This window comes from Metarhizium acridum, assembly GCF_019434415.1.
Source record: "Metarhizium acridum strain ARSEF 324 chromosome Unknown scaffold_564, whole genome shotgun sequence".
Classification (NCBI taxonomy): domain Eukaryota; kingdom Fungi; phylum Ascomycota; class Sordariomycetes; order Hypocreales; family Clavicipitaceae; genus Metarhizium; species Metarhizium acridum.
In genome coordinates this window covers 231-21401 of record NW_027094040.1, presented here as the reverse complement: position 1 = coordinate 21401, position 21171 = coordinate 231, and the positions used below count along the sequence as shown (strand labels likewise).

The 21171-nt window shown below is 52.6% G+C and overlaps 6 protein-coding genes across 6 annotated transcripts; 1 reads left to right on the top strand and 5 right to left on the bottom strand.

Annotated features, from left to right (window-relative positions):
- Positions 1 to 4299: 4299 nt before the first annotated feature.
- On the bottom strand, positions 4300 to 6085 carry J3458_019314 (uncharacterized protein; the record flags this gene model as incomplete). Its single annotated transcript, XM_066121457.1, has 1 exon — positions 4300 to 6085. The coding sequence occupies exon 1, from the start codon at positions 5065 to 5067 to the stop codon at positions 4300 to 4302; it is 768 nt and encodes a 255-aa protein (XP_065973483.1). The 5' UTR covers positions 5068 to 6085.
- A 1941-nt stretch (positions 6086 to 8026) lies between these two features.
- Positions 8027 to 9469, bottom strand: J3458_019313 (uncharacterized protein; the record flags this gene model as incomplete). The annotated part of the gene is made up of 6 exons (XM_066121456.1): positions 8027 to 8557; positions 8610 to 8652; positions 8706 to 8826; positions 8896 to 9035; positions 9106 to 9317; positions 9455 to 9469. The coding sequence occupies 6 exons, from the start codon at positions 9467 to 9469 to the stop codon at positions 8027 to 8029; spliced, it is 1062 nt and encodes a 353-aa protein (XP_065973482.1).
- A 698-nt stretch (positions 9470 to 10167) lies between these two features.
- J3458_019312 (uncharacterized protein) lies at positions 10168 to 10470 on the bottom strand (the record flags this gene model as incomplete). Its single annotated transcript, XM_066121455.1, has 1 exon — positions 10168 to 10470. One exon carries the CDS (start codon positions 10468 to 10470, stop codon positions 10168 to 10170), a length of 303 nt encoding a protein of 100 aa, XP_065973481.1.
- Positions 10471 to 15280: 4810 nt separating this feature from the next.
- J3458_019311 (uncharacterized protein) lies at positions 15281 to 16146 on the top strand (the record flags this gene model as incomplete). The annotated part of the gene is made up of 2 exons (XM_066121454.1): positions 15281 to 15489; positions 15561 to 16146. 2 exons carry the CDS (start codon positions 15281 to 15283, stop codon positions 16144 to 16146), a joined length of 795 nt encoding a protein of 264 aa, XP_065973480.1.
- Positions 16147 to 16850: 704 nt separating this feature from the next.
- BRF1_4 (transcription factor TFIIIB subunit brf1) lies at positions 16851 to 19079 on the bottom strand (the record flags this gene model as incomplete). The annotated part of the gene is made up of 1 exon (XM_007813595.2): positions 16851 to 19079. The coding sequence occupies one exon, from the start codon at positions 19077 to 19079 to the stop codon at positions 16851 to 16853; it is 2229 nt and encodes a 742-aa protein (XP_007811786.2).
- Positions 19080 to 20361: 1282 nt separating this feature from the next.
- J3458_019309 (uncharacterized protein) lies at positions 20362 to 20801 on the bottom strand (the record flags this gene model as incomplete). Its single annotated transcript, XM_007813596.2, has 2 exons — positions 20362 to 20603; positions 20723 to 20801. 2 exons carry the CDS (start codon positions 20799 to 20801, stop codon positions 20362 to 20364), a joined length of 321 nt encoding a protein of 106 aa, XP_007811787.2.
- Between the last annotated feature and the right edge of the window lie 370 nt (positions 20802 to 21171).

Genomic DNA, 21171 nt, shown 5'->3' with positions numbered 1-21171 from the left:
GACAGGGAGTTGGTGGGATCGAATCCTTCTTATTGACTTCTCGCCACGAGCTTAGCAACAAGAAACGCATGTATGTATGGGTCTCCTTCTCTTGATTCGGACTAGGAAGCAAAACAGAATACATGAAATAATAAAAGGCTGCGTATATTAAGCGGCGGAGACAAGCCAACGAGGCGCCGGGCTAGTGATGTGTGCCCCCATGCCTATAAGAATCCAAGTTTTTTTTTTTTTTTGCCTATCCGTACATTTGTACAGTCCTTCAGGGCGGCGTTTACAACGCGATGCCCGTCCGATGGGCATCACGCAAGCGAATAATGCGTGACGAAAGGGGGGGCAAAGAAAGCAGAAGGGGAATGACGGACAGGGTCGCAGGGCCAAGAACGGGCAACAGGGCAACAGGGCAACAGGGGCGTGTGTGTTCTCTCATCTCAGTATCCAGTTGACACCTATACGGTGCCGCCTCCGTTCGGCGGCCCAGGAGAGGGCAATGAGCGAGCTCCGTAATCACGGGTTGAAGTAGGACCGCCACGTACCCTTTTGTCAACCTCTACGGCCTCTGTAGAGGGCAAGTCCAGGAGCATGGGTACTATTTTGCTTCGTCTTGGCGCACTAGGTCCAGGTAGCATGTGTCAACTTGGTGGGAGAAACATAGGTAGCTAGCTACTCCATCCACTGGCGCAGCTAAGGCCGGCCCCCATGCGCAATCCGCTATTCGTCTGGTCGTTCCGGTTGTCAGATGTATCAGGCAATTAGGCCTGTCGGTTTGGTTGCATTATGCCCATTACCCAGATAGTGTTACACCAGGGGGGGCCGCTGCGAGTGTCACACAAAGTGTAAGAGCCAAGCAAGGGTTGTGTTGTGTCCGTGTGTCCATGTATGGTCATGTATGGCCATGTGCGTCGACGGAACACAAAGTCTTTTGTACAGGCCAATACTAGCATGTACTTGTAGTTCCACCTGGCTAGCACATTGTGCTGCGCATGCGGAGGAACTCTCAAAGACTACTCGAGGCTCGGCTTGCCTCAAGGGTGAGTGGGCCGGGGTATGACGGCCCGCAGATCGTCGTGGCAGCCACAGGTATTCTGTTTGGCGCTGTTATCCAATCGGTATAGGAAGTAGCTAGTTCGATGTGATGTGATGGCCATATGCCTACTATGTTGAGAGCGTCTCTTCGTCTCTCTCGGACCGAGCCAGTTGTTCTGCCTTTCTGTTTGCCTCACAGGCAACAGGGAGCGGGGAATGAATTTTCCATCAACAGACCAAATGCATATTGGGGCAAAATAAGAAGAAAAAGATGCCATCTTTCCGTCGCCGTCTCCGTCCGGGAACATATCGACAGGGTATCAACTGCGTGGGAATCGCAAGTGTACCTGCTGTACTTCCGGGGCGTCCGCCTCGAGTCGATCCCCAAACAGTCGGCCTGCTTTTCCTACTCCAGGCAATAACGTCTGTATGAAAAAAGAATTCATCTCTGTCGCTTCAAGACGTTGCCCGCAAGAGAGAGAGAGCCATGGGCAACCCACAGTGGGGTGTAGCCCTCGGCCGCCGGCCGAATTTATCGACCAGAATCTCTTTTACCCTAGCTGATTGTGACAACGTTGGCCCAATGAACCCCAGCGGGTGGTCCTTGGCCTTGATTTCTGTACCCTCCTCTGGCTGCCTTCTTGCTTGACGCGAGCCGGCTACGCGGAATGCAGTGTGCGGACATGGCCAGCCGGACAAACCTATGGCTGAGCTGAAAAGCTTAGTAGCACCAGACCCTTTAATTCTCCGTATTCCGCCCGCCACTGTCGAGAGCGCACCAAAGTCTTCAGCCCGAATCTGCCTCCAACTGGGTAATCAAGCTCTATCGGAGCCGAATATTGCCTGCCGGGCCTCAACGTGTACCTCCTAGGTGTGCCAGTGTACGTGATTGGCGATGGCGCTGCAGCCACCTTGTGATGTTCCGCCTCAAGATTCCTTGTTGGTTGTACGTCAAGCCCTGACCTCGGCTGGCCACCCCCAGAAAGAACTTGTAGTTCCTGGTCACACCAATTGGAGTTTATGCTTGCGCCAGCTTATCTGAAGTTTGACAGACGTGCAACATTAGATACTTCAGACACCGTACGGTGATCCACTGTAATGGGGAGCAAAAGCTACCAGTAACCGGCCTGGGGCAGCTTTGACGAGACAAGCAGACACCATCGGGTGAGTAATGTATTGGACTGAAGAAAACCTAAAACCCTCAATGAGCCTCAACCCTGGTCCGGCACTCCTAGAGTCCTAGTACTGTCGCTCCACTCCTGCACTGTTCCGTGCCTCCATTTGTTTATTTTGTGACTGTTTCAGAGGGGCCTGGGTGCCGTAGCTGTCTAGGTCCAAGAGCCAGCCAGACCCCTAAGACCACCTGATGTCTAGGCAGTACTCCGTACTTTAGCAGGTTATCAGGGGTGTGGTTGTCCTATTTCCGGAGTTGAATCGTGAATCTGGACAAAAATACATGAGACGGGCATCGTCGATCGGAGCCTTCTTTCGACGTTCCAGATGTGTCGGGGCATCCGCTATGACATGCTAAGATACCATGCTTAAAAATAAGATGACTACCGTGCCTGAGTCAGCGCAAAGCGAGGACACCATGTCACCATGCATGCGGTACCAGTGTGTCCTGTCCTGTCCTGTCCTGTTCTGTTCTGTTCTGTTCTGGTCCTGTGTGCTGCCTCACGGCGGATACTGCGACGCTTACGCCAAGTCCGCGCATGGGTAAATGCGCAGTCCATCGGCGTATGCTTGACAAAAGAGCCAAGTTTGTTCGGGCCCTGTGCCGTCTTGGCGCCGCCAAACAGCTCGCTTCTTACAGATAATGAACCGCCTCCAGGAACTCGACCCCCGTGTTTTCCGTGCGACCAATAGGGAGAGAAGATTTTAAGTTCGTGGAGACGGAATAGCATTGCCGCATGTCGCGAGCCCTCAAATACCTCATGATGCGTCATGGAAAAGACGAGAGCGGATGATGGGAAGAGCAAGACGAACTGCGAATATTTCGCCCCGTTCGTCCGGTCTGTTCGGCACGAAATACCCGAGGGCACCGCCCGTATAGGAAAGAGTTTATATTTTCAACACTTTTACTCCGTACAGATGATAAGAGCGGGCAAGATCTCCGGGAGACATCGATTTATCAGGGTCTCGTGGTTCCACGGTTGGTATATCTATAGCTGTGTGGAGTAGTTATTCGCGCCGGCATCATGTAAAGTGACAGAGAATTGAGACTTTTTAGAAAAAGTTCAAGGGTCCGGGGTTCATCGTTCAGACACCATCCTCTCTCGAACTCCCAAGAACGTACTCCGTACACGAATGCAAGAGCGCATGTCGTTTGTGACTCGGGGAACAGCCGAGCCAATTCGCTTTGCGAAAGCCAGCCACTCGCACCGTTTTGGACAAGTAGACGACTGCCCAACAGGGCAACTATACTAGGTGTTGTGGCGTGCAGCTTAACTGGCGCAATCGATCCGTACATGACGAACACGGTGATCCGTAATCAATGATAAGCGGCGGTCGCCAGACGGAGAGTGAAATTGTCAGTATCACTCTAAGTCTTGAATATGCCGAAGGCACAAGAGACAACCACCAGACTGTCGGTGGCACTGAGTAAGAAGCACTTGGACAGGATATTGGCTGGCCAGCTTTTTGCGAATCTCGTTATCTTGGCCCGGCACCCTCAGAGGCAAATCGGACCCACCGCTTATTGACTACCACGAGAACTAGGACATCACATGCATCCAGATACAACCAAGCCTGCCAAGGGCTCTACTGAGTCCGATGTAACATGCTGACAAGCGCCGCGGGTCAGCACGGTTGCTTCTGAGAAGCGAGTCCTTGAACGCGGGGCACGTCTAGATAGTTGATCGATATGCAGCAAACGGCAATTTCTTAGAATCCTTGACTGCGTATTCCATGTGGAGAAAATCAATGCCGGACTTGCCAAAAACAACTGGACTGACTGTCTGTAGCTACTAACGACTAAGCGATGCACGGTGAAAGTTGACTTGATCGGTTTTCTTTTCCTTTTTTTTGTATGTGTATGATGTGTTTTATTTTGCTCCTTTTCTTTTGGTCAGAAATCGGATTATACAATCGAGTTGCAATAAGGAGCAACGAGAGAATACCAAGACAAGCTACTGTCGCAAGTCTCAAACTAAAACCGTCCAATGGTGGTTTCATTCCGTCGGGATTATTTCGCGGTACTACCAGAGGGGTCCTGAAAAAAGACGACTTGAACGGTTACACCATCTCGGATGTATCGGCTGACGGGGCTGTAAGCGGTCACGGAACCACAAAACAGAGTGTGGCGGTTTGCCGCCCAATGCATTTCTTCACAAGGCGGACGGCCGCATTGTCAAGATCCTCAATTGCAAAGAACTCGGGAGTCGCTTTGTAAGATGGCCATTCGTCCTCTCCAACCGTCGGAACCGTCCTGGCGTTGATAATGGTCTCGGGCTTGCCAGCTTTTTGAGCAGCTAACCATCTTGAGACGCATTCTATAGCATTATTTTTGGAAATTACATCCCACAATCCATCCGAAGCCAGAATGACAAAATCCTTTATGGCTACCTTGCGAGTGGTAACTTCAGGCTCAGCGCTCATATAAGACGGCGACTTATACTTGGGGCGACCGGCGAAGCCGTAGAAGCTCCCCTGGAGTGACGCCACGGCGTCTTTGGATAGCTTCCAGCGATGATCCCCAAATCCTCGAGTTATGGCAATGCCCAACAGATGTCCGGTTTTGGGATCGATCATGTCCCCAATCTCACCGGGGTGAGCCTTGTCGAGACGCCTCACCTCGTCCTGGTTAAAGCCGGTTTGATCCTTGCTGAGAGCTACAGCGCTGTAACTGCCAGCCTCATCAGACCAAGATCCGAGTACGGCTCGAGAGTCGCCAGTCACAGCAGTTCTGACTATTGAAGAGGTCGGGTCGTACATGGACAGCAGAGCACAGGATCCCGACACGGCGGGAGCAATGGCGGCGAGGACAGCGGCGGAACCCGGCTCCGCGGTTGCGGCTCCTTCAGCAGCATACTTGGCCTCGTTCATGGTGCGAGCATCGAGGTTACTAAAGGCCGACTTGATCGCTGAGTCAGTCAATGACGTCGGGGTTGGCTAATGCTGCAATGCGGCTGACGGCGTGGGAAACATAGGGAATCAGCGCCTGTTGTCGGACTGCTGACGTCGCCCAACCACTTAATGGGGCCAATAAGGCAATAAGCATAAGCAACTCAGGATTATCGTGATGGGCCGTGGAGGTGGGGTTTTCGAGGGGAGAGGGGAATCTGAAGACACTGGTACTCACGCGTGACCGTCATATACACCAGCATACAATGTTTTGCTGCCTCCAACCCCCTTCCCGACAGCCACGGCCCATTCATCCTCGACGGGGTTATTGCTGGCTACACGAACGACGTCGATTCTTCCGTTGCCGTTGTTTCCGCCAAAGGTGAAGCTGGTTGCCTGTTGTCGAGTTTTGGCGTCTGCCGCTTTGAGACTGTGCACCTCGACAGGGGACCTGACGGGAATGTGGTCCTCATCTGCAGGCTCGACGAGGGACGGCACGCTGTGCAATGGCCCGGACTGACTGAGGAAATAGAAACCGTAGGCTCCGGCGATCAAGGCTCCAAACGTCACAGCAATGGTTCCAGGCGAGTCTCTTGGGGGCTGAGAAGACGACGAGTAGGCCTTGGTGTTGAGGCAGGAAACACGCGGATGCGGGGGGTGCTTGTGGTGCGTCGAAACATGATGATGAGCACGCAGAACAACGGGAGGGTTACACTGTCGGCCCAGAGGCTGGGTCTAGGTCTGTCTGGAACGCATACGAAAAAGCTGGAGCTGGTAGTTGAGATCGGGCACGCAATTGCAAGTGTTGAGCGCCGACAGGCAAGGGGAATATTGAAACGTCAACTGCACATGTGAACGGTTCCAAGGTTTGGAAAGACCAGACGCTAGAAATGGCCGTTGACTTGACCAGTTGACGTCTCAAGCTAGCGCGTTGCAGTGTCCTAGGTGCTGCCCGACACCAGTTGACAGCGATCCGGAGCCCGGACGCCGTACATGTAGCGCATTTAGTGCATCCAGATGTCCATTGTGGTGCCAGCATTTAGTGTGTTGGGTGTCTGGTGCCTCTCAGCGCTTCGGGTCTGGTGCGTTCAGGCCCTAGTTCGCCCAGCTGGCACCGTTGACCAGTTGACAAGCCGAGTCCGCTGTGACCCGAGCCTAGCGACCAGTTGACGTCAACTGGTGCTGGTGCCAGTACATCAATCTTGGGGCAACCTTGAATATCGGCAAACTAAAGTACCAGACCTCAAAGTACCTCCCGAGGTTCTCTCCGCCCTGACGCCACCTGGTCGTGTGTCGTCTTGCTCAATCCGTCCTTCAACGTCTCCTTTACTATCTGTAGATTAATTTCCATGCCATCTTGGACCCTCTCACCAAGAGGCCTTTCACAAACTCTCACCTACATGAACCTGACTAGTCTGGGGGATGACGAGGTGTGCTTGTAGCACCAGGCACCCTGCCACGCTGCACCACTCCTGCACCCTTGCACCAAACCAGACACCACCGGCGACTTGTGGCCCCGCAGCCGCCCTCGGCCTTGAGCGGTGGCCGAGCTACCGGTTCTCAGAATCCATCTCCCGCATTTCCCTTTTCTCTTCACATTTTGTATCCATGGCCATAGAAGCCTTCTATTATCAATCGTAATATCCTGCCCGACTTACACCTGCCCAACATAGTATCCCATGGGTTCCACGACCCACTGCCCAAACGAGCACAAGTAAACTGTCCCACTCGCCCGATTAATGAATTTATTCTGCTGCATAGGAGCCCCCGCGGCCATGCCAGTCAATAATACAACTTGTCCGGTTAGTTACCACGACGTAGCCGCACCGTTATTCTGATGACTATGAGGCATTTCCGATGGAGTGAGTGGACAGCCCTAAACATGTTCTAAAACTTAGCAAGGTTTATGATTTAGTTCGAGATACGGACATTAGCCGGTCTTGATTCGGAAACCGGTATTGACCGACTGCAGGGTAGCTCGAGCCTCGACCAGACATGTCTTAACAGCTGCCAGCCAGCCAGTTTCGTTTCTATCTTATTTCCTTCTCCCCGCCTCTCTCTCTCTCTTTCCCCCCCTTTGCTCAATAAACATCTGTTCTTCTTTTCCACTCCTTTTTTCCCGACGCTATATTTCAATTGACCCACATCTCTTTCCAAAAAGTCCCCTCTAATGCCCTCTCGTATTTGTCCCCCCGGGGAACCTGCAACGGCCATCTCCGTTGCAAAATTCAAGACACAAAATATGTAAAGGCGTAGTACAGTCGCAGCAATTATGGAACATTCTAGAACCGCATCTACGTCTGCATCTCCCGAAACATCATTATCCATCCTCCCGCGTAAGCACTCTCCATCCCGAAAACTTATGCTTATCCCACCACCTTGCAGCCGCTACCCGCACAACCGCGTTCCCCACGCAAAGCACCAATTCTCTGTCACAACCCCGTCCCTAATAAAGCTCTCTGTACGAACGAACGGTCCCTCCACAACCCCGTCACGACATTTCTCCGAACAAAAGAGCCCCTTATCCGGAACCGGAGGGGTGTACATATCTTTTTCCCCGCCGGAACTGTGTCCCGCGGCTCGCCCGTGTTGCACAAACGGCTTGCGATGCTACCGCACGTGCCCATAAACGTCTGAAGTGAAGAAAAAAGAAAATTAAATCCCGGCATCTTGGTGTAAATTCCACCGACACTCGGCGATGTGTTACACTGTGCTACCCCATAATCGGACGGCCATGTGGTCACCGAACTGTTGGCCGAAAAATGCGACGGTCGGGGGAAGGAGAAAGGGGGGTTTACTAAACGTCAGGGAGATACGGCAAGAAAATGACATGTCGGAGACTCCGCAATTGGCTTCCTGTCCCTGTTTACGAATCCTGATGTTAATGATACCATAGCAAAGCTAAATCACTTGATCCAATAATTGACAAACTCCAATGGCATCACACCGTCTGTCCAATGCCCTCACGGTCATCACGATTGCGCGGACTCCCATAACTGGCCGCCCTGGCCGCCTCGACTTTTGCCGTCGTCCCCAGTCCGCCTTGCCATATTTGCTGCAGCTCCGTCTCTTCCCATGGAGGTTCACTCGTATTATTTGTGTTGACACTATATTCGCTTCTCTGCCATATTTGTAATGTTGATGCTGGTTTTGATACATTTGCCGCAATGTTCTCCGTGCTTTCCGATGACTTGGGCTTGCTATGCCGAATGGCCTTGTCGACGGCTACTTTATGCTTGTTGGCACCGCGGTCTTCCCTATGCTTGCCGGATGAGGCGCGCTTTGTTTTGAGTATGCTGCCAACGAGGCTGCTGAATGCCTCGAGCTGGAGTGCTTTTCGGGGGAGCGCGTAGCAGTGAGGCACGTTGGTGACAATGATGGCGGTGCTGGCTTCGCGAACGTACCAGTAGATCCAGAGGATGCTCTCAGGATGTGCGAAGCAATAATACCTGTTTAGCACAGCGGCAAGAATCTAGCCAATGGTCAGAACGAACGCTCGTATCGTTGAGCTTGTAGCGACGTACGACAAAGATGCCCAAGCCGAATATCCCACAAATGGTCGCTTTTCTATGGCTGGTCAGCGCCGATTGTAATTATTCAAGGTGGGGGAGATTACGCACTTCTTCCAGGGCAGCTGTGACTGCAGCAACATTGATATGGGAGCGGCGAGCATTAAAAGATCAGATGAAATGTTGAAAGCAAACGACATAATCAGATGGTTCTGCGATGTCGTACAGCCGGCTACATCCCCATGGCAACGCTCAATGTTAGTGCTCATTGCTCGCTCCGAGAATATGACTCGGGACGTACGTGTGTTTCCCGCGAAGACTCGAAAGTAATTGCGAAATGGTTGACACCAAAAGCCGAAGAAGAAGGCCTCAGTAACGACCCATCCCGCTAGAACGTAGCCAAGCAACAGCTTGACATGCAACTGTCGCTTCAATCCCAATCTGGGTCCAAACTCTTGTCAGTAAACAACTGCACCCTATGGCATTGAATGTTGTCGCAGTGCTTCCTCACGTCAACTTCATGAACAACAAACACATGCACACCTTGCATAGCATTTGCAAAACCACCATGGACTCCTCAATTGTAAACGTAATCTTGCTTCCGTAGACACGATCACGCATCTCGGCTCCGCTCATGCCACTGGTGCCCGTCGACGGCAGGATATTGGTGTGGGGGTGCTTTTCTTGAATATTGACCCATACAATGACATTGGTGTAGACACCCTGTCAGCTGTCAGTGTCAAAGTGCGGGAAGATCGCCAAGTGTCAGCGCCACATATCGGCTTCCTCCGCGAGTGGGTCAAGCGGCGGACATGACTTGACTTGACTTTTCATTCTTGAATCAAGACGTATTTCCTTACAAAGGCAAGAACCATGACATAGTCTTCGATCTCGAACTACCTAACTCCACCCAGTCGGATAGACCTCGAGACGCTGCATCCTAGTTAGTCCTGGTGCTGACACTGACACTGCTGAAGATAGAGTTTTTGGCACACGAAGCACCGAGCCATATCCGCGGAATAATGCACGTACAAACGGCAGAGTGTGAAGAGGCTGGCGAAGCCATACCATGTCCACGACTCGACTTGCCTCGAGTCGGCCATCTTTTGCAGCTAAACGTTCGATCTCCGACCCGCGTTTATCCCGTCATTTCTATAACAAAAGTTCTCGAGGCTCGGAGACGCGTGGGGAAAATCTGCTTTCGGTGAGCGGACAAAGGCAGTGGCTGTCGTTACGATGGTGGATTGAAGAAACGAACGCGCCTCCGGCTACGGATATCACATATTCGAGCGGATGAAATGCCGTGACGGAATATACTGTGTCCTGATCAGCGGCGTCCTTGAAGATCTTAAGGGACGTAACAGCTTAATGAAATCAACCAGGCACTGGGCCATTCGAGATTTACTGATCCGGCCCCTTTAGCCCAACTTGTCTCTCCATGGCACCCATAGCGGAGTGTCCTTGAGGCTGTCAAATAGCACAACAGCTGGTGGGTGACACCGAGACAAGAAATTGAACGGTATGACTGAGTATCATTCGTTGGCCCGAGTCAAACCCCTGGCATAGCGGCATTTTATTGGCAAATTAGAAGAAAGGTGGCGCTCCATGTCTTGCATGGTCTTTTCCTTTGGTACTTGTGCAAGTCGTGTTCGGTGCCCAAGCAAGCACCTTCTACCAGGCAATATTGTTCTTGTCCAGTGTGGCCTACTTCCAGGTTATTGTTTTGCCCTAATGCTCGGGTGTGAAAATCGATGTCTTGTGTAGAAGGCAAGGTAAGGCTGGGAAGTTCTCGGGCAAGTAACATTAGGGACCTCGGCGTGAGCGATGCCGCACGCATCATCTCAGCTGACAGATTGGCTGCATTACCGGCGCGCATTTGAGCATTTTACTCTGGCCCCCATGTGAGGGCCATGTCTCACGGCAGTACGAATACGACTCTGCTGGCGCGTGGATCTGTTTGTCCGTACAAGACTTGAAAGGCTCGGACTCGGATGCCTAGATGGGTGCATCTTTTTAGAGCTCAAGTTGCCATGGTATTTCTTATCTGGTGTAGCTTTGTGCATTTTTATCACTTCAGCTTTACGCTTTCACCTCTCTCCGACGTAACCAGCAGGATATGGTATGCCGGGTTTGTTGGTCTCGACGCATACCCAGTTTGGATAGACTGAAGGTGAATTTTGTGCTGAACAGGGGGAGCTGTGGAAGGTCTGCTCGACTCGAGAGTGTGGCTCCCTATGTTAGACGTAATCGTGAGTCCTATATCGCTCACCCTTGCGATAAAATGAGGTCACAATAATGTTCATGACTCAGTTTGCCTCGATAGCGGGTGATGACGCCCATGATCAGCGGCGAGCTGAAATTCCCAGTGGCGAGTTCCATGAGTGCGTAGCGAGTAAGCCAACCGATAAATTGAATCTAGTTGCTTGGCCGGATCTATCCTATTAATATGACTTGAAGTAGGAAGTAAGATATGGATTGTCAGAGGAGTTCAGCTATGCCTAATTGACGACGCACTCGTCACTTGGAACATCAATCAGGCCACAGCCGACGTCTTGCGTATAGCTGAATGGCGTTACAACGCTGGCCGCAACCTCAACAACAGTAAATAATAGGCCAACAGAACAGGACGTATCAGTTCCGTCAGTCGCTGTCTCGTTTCTGGGGAATTGACGCCGGCAACGCCGGAATAACACTATCCGTCCGGTGAATGTCGATGGTAAGCTAGGGTTTAATGATCAACAAAACTTTCGTCATACCTATCTGGACCAGCATCAACGGCCAGCCAGAGGCTTCCCTATATCCATCACTAGGATCCCGAAGCTAGAATTTGATCCCTTCCGATTGAAGATCGCTGTAACCTAGAGCAGTCAAGCCGGATTAAGGCAACTTGGGCAATGATAAATGGGTTTTCAGGCTGTTCGTGTCCTCAGTAAGACGAGAGAACCCCTCTTAAACTATCGAACTTGATGTATTGGGGGAGGGGAGTTTATGGAAAACAACCTTGGCAAGGTTGGCATGACGGATCTTGATGTTAGCTGTAGTTCGTCTCAACTTACTACTGTTATAAATGGTCCTGTCTGCTACTCCGTAGCCAGGGGAATGGATAGGATATAAAAGTCCACTCCATGCGACAAAGGGCCCGGCTCTAGTTTATCCACAGTCCGCATCCGATTTCTGGCAAGCCAATCCCAACCTAGATGAGCCCACGTGAAGCCAATGTTTTCCACTGTTAGATTATGAGGAGCTGGGCGAAAACTTCAGCCAGTCCTTGCAGGCTAAGCAAGCTCACTCGCCCGTATCGAGGGCTGCCTGTGCCTGGCCTGTGAGGCCGTAGTTTGCGCCACACCGGCCATTTGGGGATGACATTTGACGTGTAACAAATTATCACGAAAAAGAACGCGCTAATAGCAACTATACCCCTTATATTCCGTTGACACAAATGAACGTGCCAGCAGGTAGGGCTTTGCTTGCCAACACTCCAGGCTCAACTCACGGCGCGTAATAACTCGATCGTATGGAATTATTGCAACACGGGTCCTTTACTTGCGTAGTAGTAATATCAAACACCAGTTGATCTTTCTCGGACATGGACGCTCAAAACGGTCACATAGTTAAACGTTATTTGCAAGGGCCCGGCTGAGCCATTGATAAAAGCGGCGTCATGAAGTAGCGAATGGGATGATGGGATCGTTTTGCAGACCGCTACTTGAGCACGAACTAGGAATGAAAAGCATTTGTCAAGCCTTGGGTCATTTGTCCATTCGTCGACGACTGACGGGATAATTGACGCTTTTTGAGACATGGACGTAGCGTTGTAAGCTTTTAATCTGTTAGCGTCGGACACGCGCCACCTTTGGCTCACTTGCCTGTGACTGAACTGCCATCAATGGTTCCTTTTTCCTGGTGAGTTTGAACTTTCCTTCTGTCCGCCATCTTCGCTCCCTAATTCGTCATGATGAAGCGTGGAAGACCGGAGTTACGTCCATTGTGTTCTTTTTTGAAATCTTCCGCTCCGAAAAGGGAATGCTCACGTGCTTGAGGGTCGGTCGCTCCTGCCCCTTCACCTGGCTGCATCTGAGTGCGTCCCGGATGCGCCGCTCATTTTCTCTGCAACGCAACCCCATTGAGATCTGCGTTATTGTCTATACTACCTCATCTCACAGTCTCGCGTCTCAACTGGGTAGTGGACAAGTGGACAGTGGGCAGACAAGCAGAGACTACATCACCATGCCATCCAGCTCGCCACCATCCACACCTGGCGGGGGCGGCGAGATCGAGAAGCACACCACGCTTCGTCATACGAACCTGAATAGTGATGACTTGAAGGATTCGTCAAAGCAGATATCTGCCGATTATGGTGTGATACAAGGATTGATGCCATCCAGCAAAAGAACCCTGTCTTGAGGTTCCTTGCGAATCTCGAAAGTCGAATCGACCGGTTTGCCAAGTTTGAGGCCATGGGCGTGGCGAGGGTTCCAGAGGACCAAACGCAGACCCCCGCAAATACTCAACGTATGTATGTAATGTGGTAGGGCGTTACGGGCTATGGCGCTAATATGGCTATCCAGATGATCTTTTTCTGGTTTTCCGTCTTGTTCAGCCCAACCATGATTCAAATTGGTATTTGGGTCCGATCCTTGGACTCTCAGTCAACACCTCCATAATTCTCACTATCTTCGCAACACTGTCTGGATCGACTGTGCCCGCCTTTACCGCACCCTTTCACCCATGACCGGATTACGACAAGTGGCAGTGTCGCGGTATTCCTGGGCCTTTGCGGGTCAAAGTTTGCCGCTGTGCTAAACGTCGTTATCAACATTGGCTATGCAACGATTGCCGCTATTCTTGGAGGCCAGCTTCTCCGTGCCGTGTCAGGGGCTAGTCTGGCACTGGTTGTCGGCATCGTCATCGTCATTCTTGCAGCCTTTGTAGTGTCTTTTCTAGGCTACGGAATTATCCATCATTACGAAAGATATGCCTGGTTCTTTGCTTTTGTACTCATCTGTGTTCTCTACGGACAGTCAGCCAAGTACTTTTCCCGACACCAGACGCCGGTCTTAGCTCTGGAATTGATCTTAGCGGGGGCTGTTTGTCGTACTTTGCCATCATCTTCGGCGTCTGCGCTTCTTGGTGTCCGATAGCGGGCGACTACTACATCCACTACCCGGTCACGACTAGTAAGTGGTTGGTTGTTTGGGCTGACATATATTGGCTTGATCGTGCCTACAATATTTGTTGGAATTCTAGGTAATCTCCTCGGGGGGGGTTGTTCTGACAAACGAGACACTATCCGACATTCACCGCCAGAGTGGCACTGGTGGTCTCATTCTTGCCATCATGTCACCTCCTGATGCCTGGGGCAAGTTTGCCTGTGTCTTCTTCGCCCTTTCGTTTCGTAGGTTTAATATGTAGTTCAGGCGGCTGAACCGACTCTTATGCTGACTGAATTCAAAAAACAGTTGGCGACACGATGCAAATATTTACTCCAGCGCGCTTTGCATGCAGCTCCTTGGCAAACACTTTGTTGCTGTTCCACGGTTCTTCTGGTGCACAATTTTGAGTCTCGTCACATTTGCGCTCGCCTATGGTGGCCGTAATGTGTTGGAGGAAATCATCAACAACTTGCTCTCAATTCTTGGGTATTGGACTCTTGCTTTCGCTGTCATTCTCTTTATTGAGCACTTTTATTTTCGGCCAATGATTGGAGGGTATGACTTGACGGCGTGGCAGGACCCCAAAACGACTACCGCTGGGCTTGGCCGGTACAGCTTCTCTGCTGATTGGCATCGGATTTTCATTCTTAGGCATGTGTCAAACCTGGGTATGTAACCAAGAAGCTGAGCGGCTGATTTTGGGACTGATGCTAACGGCGCGATTAGTATATCGCGCCCATCGCCAAGAAGATTGGCAGGTATGGAGGAGATGTGGGTGACGAGCTACTCTTATCTCAGTCACGATTGCTTATCCTGTCTTGAGAACGCTGGAGCTGAAACCGGTTTGGACGGGTGAATGGGTTGCAAGAACAGTTGACATTTAGCTGAGCGGGCCCCTGAAAGTGGCTTGCAAGCCTGTCAGAAGAGAGATGAGCTTCGGGCCCGACACCATCTCGCGGGTGGGCCATTCAACATGGAATAGTCCGGGGCGTTGTGGCGTCCGGTGGAGATGGCAGGGAGTAATTCATTCACCGAGACCCTGAATATTAATATGATCAGGATTGTACGTACATATTGTATAGTCAGGCACCTATGTATTCCGGAGCCATTGGCAAAGAAGGCCTTTTGTATTTGGGGTTTTGTACCGGATTAGTTTGGATCGCGTCGTGTTAGATGAAATGTCGTGGGAGCCCACATTCGAAGTAGTGAGGCATACGGGGTAGGTAAATCGTTCGCCATTGAACTACATGGTAGGCATTCATGCGAGCCAACGCACGTATAATTATGCTCACTAGAAGCAGCAGGCACCACCAGCTTGATCAGGGTCATATCACAATACAACCTGGGGGCCAACGGCTCTTTTTCCACGTCCATAACTTCGAGCCACCCTCACCACAAGTGCACCAACAATTATAGACTGACCTCCGCTTCCTCCCCTCATCTGGACATTCCACATCATCCAACACTATATCTCATCCATCCTTCCGTATCCCTCAGCTCCTCTGATCTATTATATATTTCAAGCAAAACAAAATGACAACAAACGACAGGTCTCACGCCTTCCACGGCGTCGTCATCCACGCCACATCCCTCTCGAGCCTTGCCATCCTCGATAACGCCCTCTCATCGTCACTCCCACAGGCCAAATTCGCCTCGCTCGAAGCCGACCATTCCCGCCGATCAGGTCCCCTCCAAGCTGAACTCGCTCGACTCCGCCTCTTGTCCCATCACATACCTGACTCGTGGGCAGTTCCTCATGCCCGGCTTCGTAGACACGCATCACCACGCTCCGCAATGGCTACACCGCGGCCAGGCCAGGGCCCTCCACATTCTCGAGTGGTTGGACCAAGTTGCCTTCCCCAACGAAGCGCGCTTCGAGGACGCCCTCCCACGCGAAACGAGTCTACGGCCACGTCGTGGACGGCATGCTGCGCCAGGGTCGTAACAACAGCCAGCTACTACGGCTCCAAGCACGGCGAGGCCACCCAAGATCCTGGCAGACCACCTGCCTCGCCCGCGGCCAGCGCGCCCTCGTGGGCAAATGCAACATGAGCAGAAACGCACCCGACTACTACCGCGACGCAGACGAGCGCGAGTCCCTCCAAGTCACGCTCGACTGCATCAACCACATCCGGCGCATCGACCCCAAGGGCGAGCTGGTGCGCCACGTCCTCACGCCCCGGTTCGCAATCTGCTGCGAGCCCAGCCTGCTCGCGGGCCTGGGCGACCTGGCGCGGCAGTACCCGGACATGGCTATCCAGACGCACCTTCAACGAGTCGGAGCAGGAAAAGAAGGCGACGCTCGCGCTGTTCTCAGACTTCACCAACCGAAGCCGACCTCTACCAGCACTTCGGCCTCCTCAACGACCGCTCCATCCTCGCCCACTGCACCATCATGACCGACTACGAGACCCAGCGCCTGGCCGATCTGAAGTGCGGCGTCGCCCACTGTCCCACCGCAAACATGACCATAGGGGGAGGCTTCATGGCCGCCCCCCGTAAAGGCCTTTCTGCGCAGCGGCATATAAAGTAGGCCTGGGCACGGACTCGGGCGGCGGCTACTCGTCATCTATGCTCAAGCCATGCCAGCACAGTCTCGTGGCGTCGTTTGCACGGGACTACTTGGAGGCGCGAGACGGCACGGCGGCCGTGTCGTTTTGAAGAGGTTTTCCACATGGCGACGTTGGGAGGGCGCAGGTAGTCGGGTTTGGTGGGGAGGTGGGCAATTTCGAGTGCGGCAAGGAGTTGACGCCCTGGTCGTGGACGCTGCGCGGGGAGGTGGGCGGTGTCAACGCGCCGCTAGAGGAGGACGATTCCGTGAGGACGATGCTCGAAAAGTTTGTCATGACAGGCGATGACAGGAATATACGGTTTGTGTATGTCAGGGGAAGAAAGGTGCACGGCGTCTAAGAGAAAGGGCCAGCGAATATGTCAATATACTAGTTGCCCGACATGATATGGGGGGGCAAAAAAAAAAGGAAAGAGTGATGGTACCGTTTACAATACAGTTACATTGTACTCCGTATCATCTATCCGGGTATCTGAACGCCTGCATGCGCCGAAAAAAAGAAAAGCAAGCCTATGAAATATCCAACGCCCAAGCTTACTCATCATCTTCCAGGCCATATTCTGCATCCATATCGGGATCATCGTCATATCCACCTTCAAATTCGCCGCCGTCGCCACCGCCAAATTCCTCCCCTTGGCCATATTCCTCCTGCTCTTCATATGCTTCCTCCTGGGCCTCGTCGTCACCGGCAACACTCTCCTCTGGCTCTTCATTCGCGTCATCACCACCCAGCGTGCTGCCAGCGACGCTGGTTTTGCGACTCGTCGCTGCCGATCCGAGACCACCTGCATTGGGAATGTCAAAGATGCTGCGGATGGCATCGTAATTGATTCGCTTGGACCAGGCCCGGTCCTTGACAACATTGATGGCTGCCTCGGCCGCAGAGCTCGCTGGGCTAGTCTGGCCTTCGCCCATCCTGGCGCGCTTCCGACGTCGACGTGTCTGCTTTGGTCTCTCTGCCTCAACCTTCTTTCGAAACAGCTTTTCCTGGTGCTGTCGCAGCCAATCCTTGTTCTGGTTTACCCAGATGAGCTCTTTGATACGGGCCTCATCAGGCGAGAGCAGACAATTCTGCACCTCCGGATCGTCGGCAAATTCGTCCTCTGCGACCTCCTCCGCCATGGATACAGCTTTGGACGGCCGTTGCTGAAGAGCCCAGTGGGAGTGGATCCTGGCGCGCTGTTCAGCGTTCGCATACGCAAGCGCGTGCTCATAGGTCAGCGGATCGTTGAACATTTCTTCGATTTGGCCTTCAAGCTCTCGTTCATCTTCTTCCCAGTTCTCATCGATGGGAAGTCGTGGCTTGGCGCGGCGTTTACCCTTGTTGGAAGACTGCTCGCCCTCCCCTTCTTCCTGGTCCAGCTCGTCGTCAATGGCATCGCCGAATTCGTTGGCCAGGTTTTCTAGGTTCTCCGTTGTTTCGTCTTCCTCCTCGCCCTCGTCGTTGACGCGGATCGTTGGCATGTCTTTTGGGATCTGAGATGGCAGGGGTGGAATGATAAACCCTTCAGTGTCCCGGCGGAATTTGACGGCGGGTGCTTTTGACAAATCGGCGCCTCCTTCCGTCATTCTTCGTTGACGAAAAGCGGTTTCCACGCCTGAGGTAATGTCGCCATCTTCGCCGTTTTCAGTGGCTCTTCGTTTTCTTTTTCGTGACTTGTCCTCCATCATCTTCCTATACTCATCCGACTTCCGATAAAAGGACGGAGGATCATGGGAGCTTTCCAGGAAATCTTGCTTCAGGAAGTCCTCTACTGACATCTGACTCGACTCGGTGACGTTGAACTCTTGGAGTCTGTTCTGGATGGTGTGATTGGTAACCTTGACAATGTAGACAACCTCGCGGACGGTACGTCGGAAGTTGTGCATTCGAGCAGCCATCAGCAGACAAGCGCCGCAGATGCCGGAAGGACGTCGACCCATGACCATCCAATCTCGGCTCATTCGCTTGACCAGTCTGACAGCGTCCTCGGCAACCTTGGCTGTCTCTTGGTGAAACTCCATCTTGGTTGCGAATCGCCAAATAAGATCCTCGGGGTACACTGGAATAAGCCCGTCGTTCCCAATAGGGACAACTTCGTTGAGCTTCTTGAAGATGCGCCCGAGTTTGAACACATTGAGTTGAACCAGATCAGCCAGGTCAATCAACATTACTTTGCAGGGTGGTTCCGCACGGCAAGCGGCATACAGGCAAACGGCGGCGACACTAGCGAGCGTCCGCCCCTGGATGAAGTTGGCGCCGGAAGCCAGCTTGAAAACCTGCGTGCCAGCAGTCACCAGGCTTTCGCTCACATTGAGTTGCTGAGCGTACCCTTGCATGAGACCGCGGGCCTCACGGATACTCTTCTCGCGATCCTCTGTGCCGCCAACCCTCCGGAAGGCCGGGCCCATGCTGCGAACACCGGCTTGATCGGCCCCAATGAAGGAACCGTGGACCACTGCCGCACCCGATGAGGATTCGCCAAACTGGACTTCGGCCACAATGTTGCTGTCGTCGGCGACACGGCCGCAGGTTTGACAGGTACCATCCACGACATTGGGCTTCGGACAGGCCTTGTTAGGACATTGTTGGCGAGCTGGAGCCGCGACGCTGCCGCCTCGATTGGCCGATGAAGATGCTGAAAGTGCCTGTCCCGAGGCCAGCATCTGGCGGCGTTCCTCACGCTCCCTCAGAGCCCGGGCGGCATTTGGCCGAGCAAAGGGAGACTTGGTTGGGCCGCCGCCCGCGCTGGGTTTTCGGCTGGGTGTTAAAAATGAAGACATGAGGTTGAAGTGGTGTATGTGAATGTCGAATAAGGATTGATGGTGAATATGTAGTCTTGGAACCCCCCTCACAAAAAAAAAAAAAGACAAATAAATGTACAACAAAAATCTATCCCAGTAACACAGTACTACTATGGTCAAGACAGAAATATTTTTGGTCCCCCCTCCAAGACCGGACAGATCTGGAGCAATGCCACGAGCAGCAATGGTCTACCATGGGATGGGCGTCGTATGCGTGTCGACGAGTCTGCACTGTGACGATGTGTTCGGCATGGATGGGGTCGAGGAGAAGTGTAGAAAAAGGTTGAGCATGGGGCGACGACTTGGTCGTGGGTGCAGCGACGGGGTGGTCGAGTGGGGAGGGACACGAGCAAAGTTTTGCGTCGCGTCAAGCTCTCTTGCTGAGTCACCGCCGACCTCGAGGATTCGAACGCTCTCGAGGGTGACTTATTTTGGGCACCAGCTGGGGTCGTCAATCAAGACGACTGTGAATTGCTTGACGATTCCAAGGACAAAGGCAAGCTGGCGACAAAGCACTCGGCAAAATTTCTGGACAGGCTCGTCAAGATGGTCGCTTGCTCAATCGCTCTGGTCAAGCTGGCAAAGGGACGCTACTGCGTGGTTGCCACCGACCAGACGTCACGTGCCTGAAGGTTCAGGATGACGGCGGGGACACGGGCACGACAGCAAGTTGTAGGGGTAGGGTTGATTGTCACGGACTCGAGCTGTCCTGGCTGTGAATATGCAAGCACATCTATTGTTTGTGGTTCCAGCCATGGACTTTTTTCAAACTTTCAAATGTTGCATGAGCATATGTGAGAATCTGGTGCACATGTACTGGAATAGCTGACGTAGTTGACACCGAGTCCGAGGTTGGTACATATCTCATGGCAGTTCAGCACACAAGCTGCTTTACGTCAAATTACGTGCCCGTGCCCATCTTTATTTGAATCGTAGTATTTGCATTACTGCTCGCCATTGCTCCCAAAGACGGAGCACAGACCGTAAAAGCCAACCCAGTCAAGCCCATTAGTTCCAGTGGACAGTAAACTCGGTAAACGTGGCCTCCAACTTGTCCGCCGTGTCCTTGAAGGGCCTCGCAACGGCGGCGGCAACCTCGACCTCCCACCCATGGCCGGCTGCCGTCCCAAACGGCCAGGTAATTTCCCTCAGGGGCGCCTTCTTGCCATCCTGGTCGATGTGGTACACCCACAGCGTCATGCCGGCCCCGTCGTCGCTGCGCTCGACAGAGATGGTGACGGAGCGGGAGGCGTTGCGAATCTCATGGCCGCAGGGGGCGTCTGAGACGCTCCAGTCGGGAGTAGTTGTCGGTGCAGACGGTGGACAGGCGGGGCGCGTCGTTGAAGAGCTCGATGCCCGACTTGATCCATTTCCTGTCGGCGCCGTTGGTGAACTTGAAGAGGATGCCGGCCTGGTCGAACTGGTGGGTGTATGTGGCGAGGAAGGTGATGCTGGCGGATTTGAAGCCGAGAGTTGGGCCCTTGGAATGGACGCGATAGGGGGCTGCGATAAATCAGACAAGATTCTCTCTTTCTCTCTCTCTCTTTTTCGAGGTTTGCAAGAATAAAATTGTGCGTGGTCTGGTGATGACATGGTGGGAGAGACGAGGAAAGTGGTTTTACCGGTAAAGACGTCATGCGTGGGAGGCTTCTTCCAGATGTCGGTGTTGGCATCGGCCGCAAAAGTAAGCGGTGTGTGCATTTTGATATTTCTTGACAGTATATAGTTATATGGGTTGTATATGTTTTCGGGCGTGTGATTTCATCCCACTCAGCTTTAAAGAATGGCAGCCGTGGTATTTATACCGTGTCAAGTCCGTTTGTATCGCGGAGTCTCGGCCACGCCAGAACTATTGACCGTCAATTCCACCCTCCTCCGCAATGGGCTCTTCTTCACAGGTCAAAATAAGCTACTAGCCCGCGTTGCCTAACTGGTGGCTAGTCGAGGCCGTGCATCGAGTCTATGGGCCCCCAGACCCTAGTCTCCCCGTGTTCTCACCATTATTAATGACTTTTATGGAGTTTTTCATCAAGAAGCTTGTAAGGAAACGGCTACTCCGCTCAAACATGCA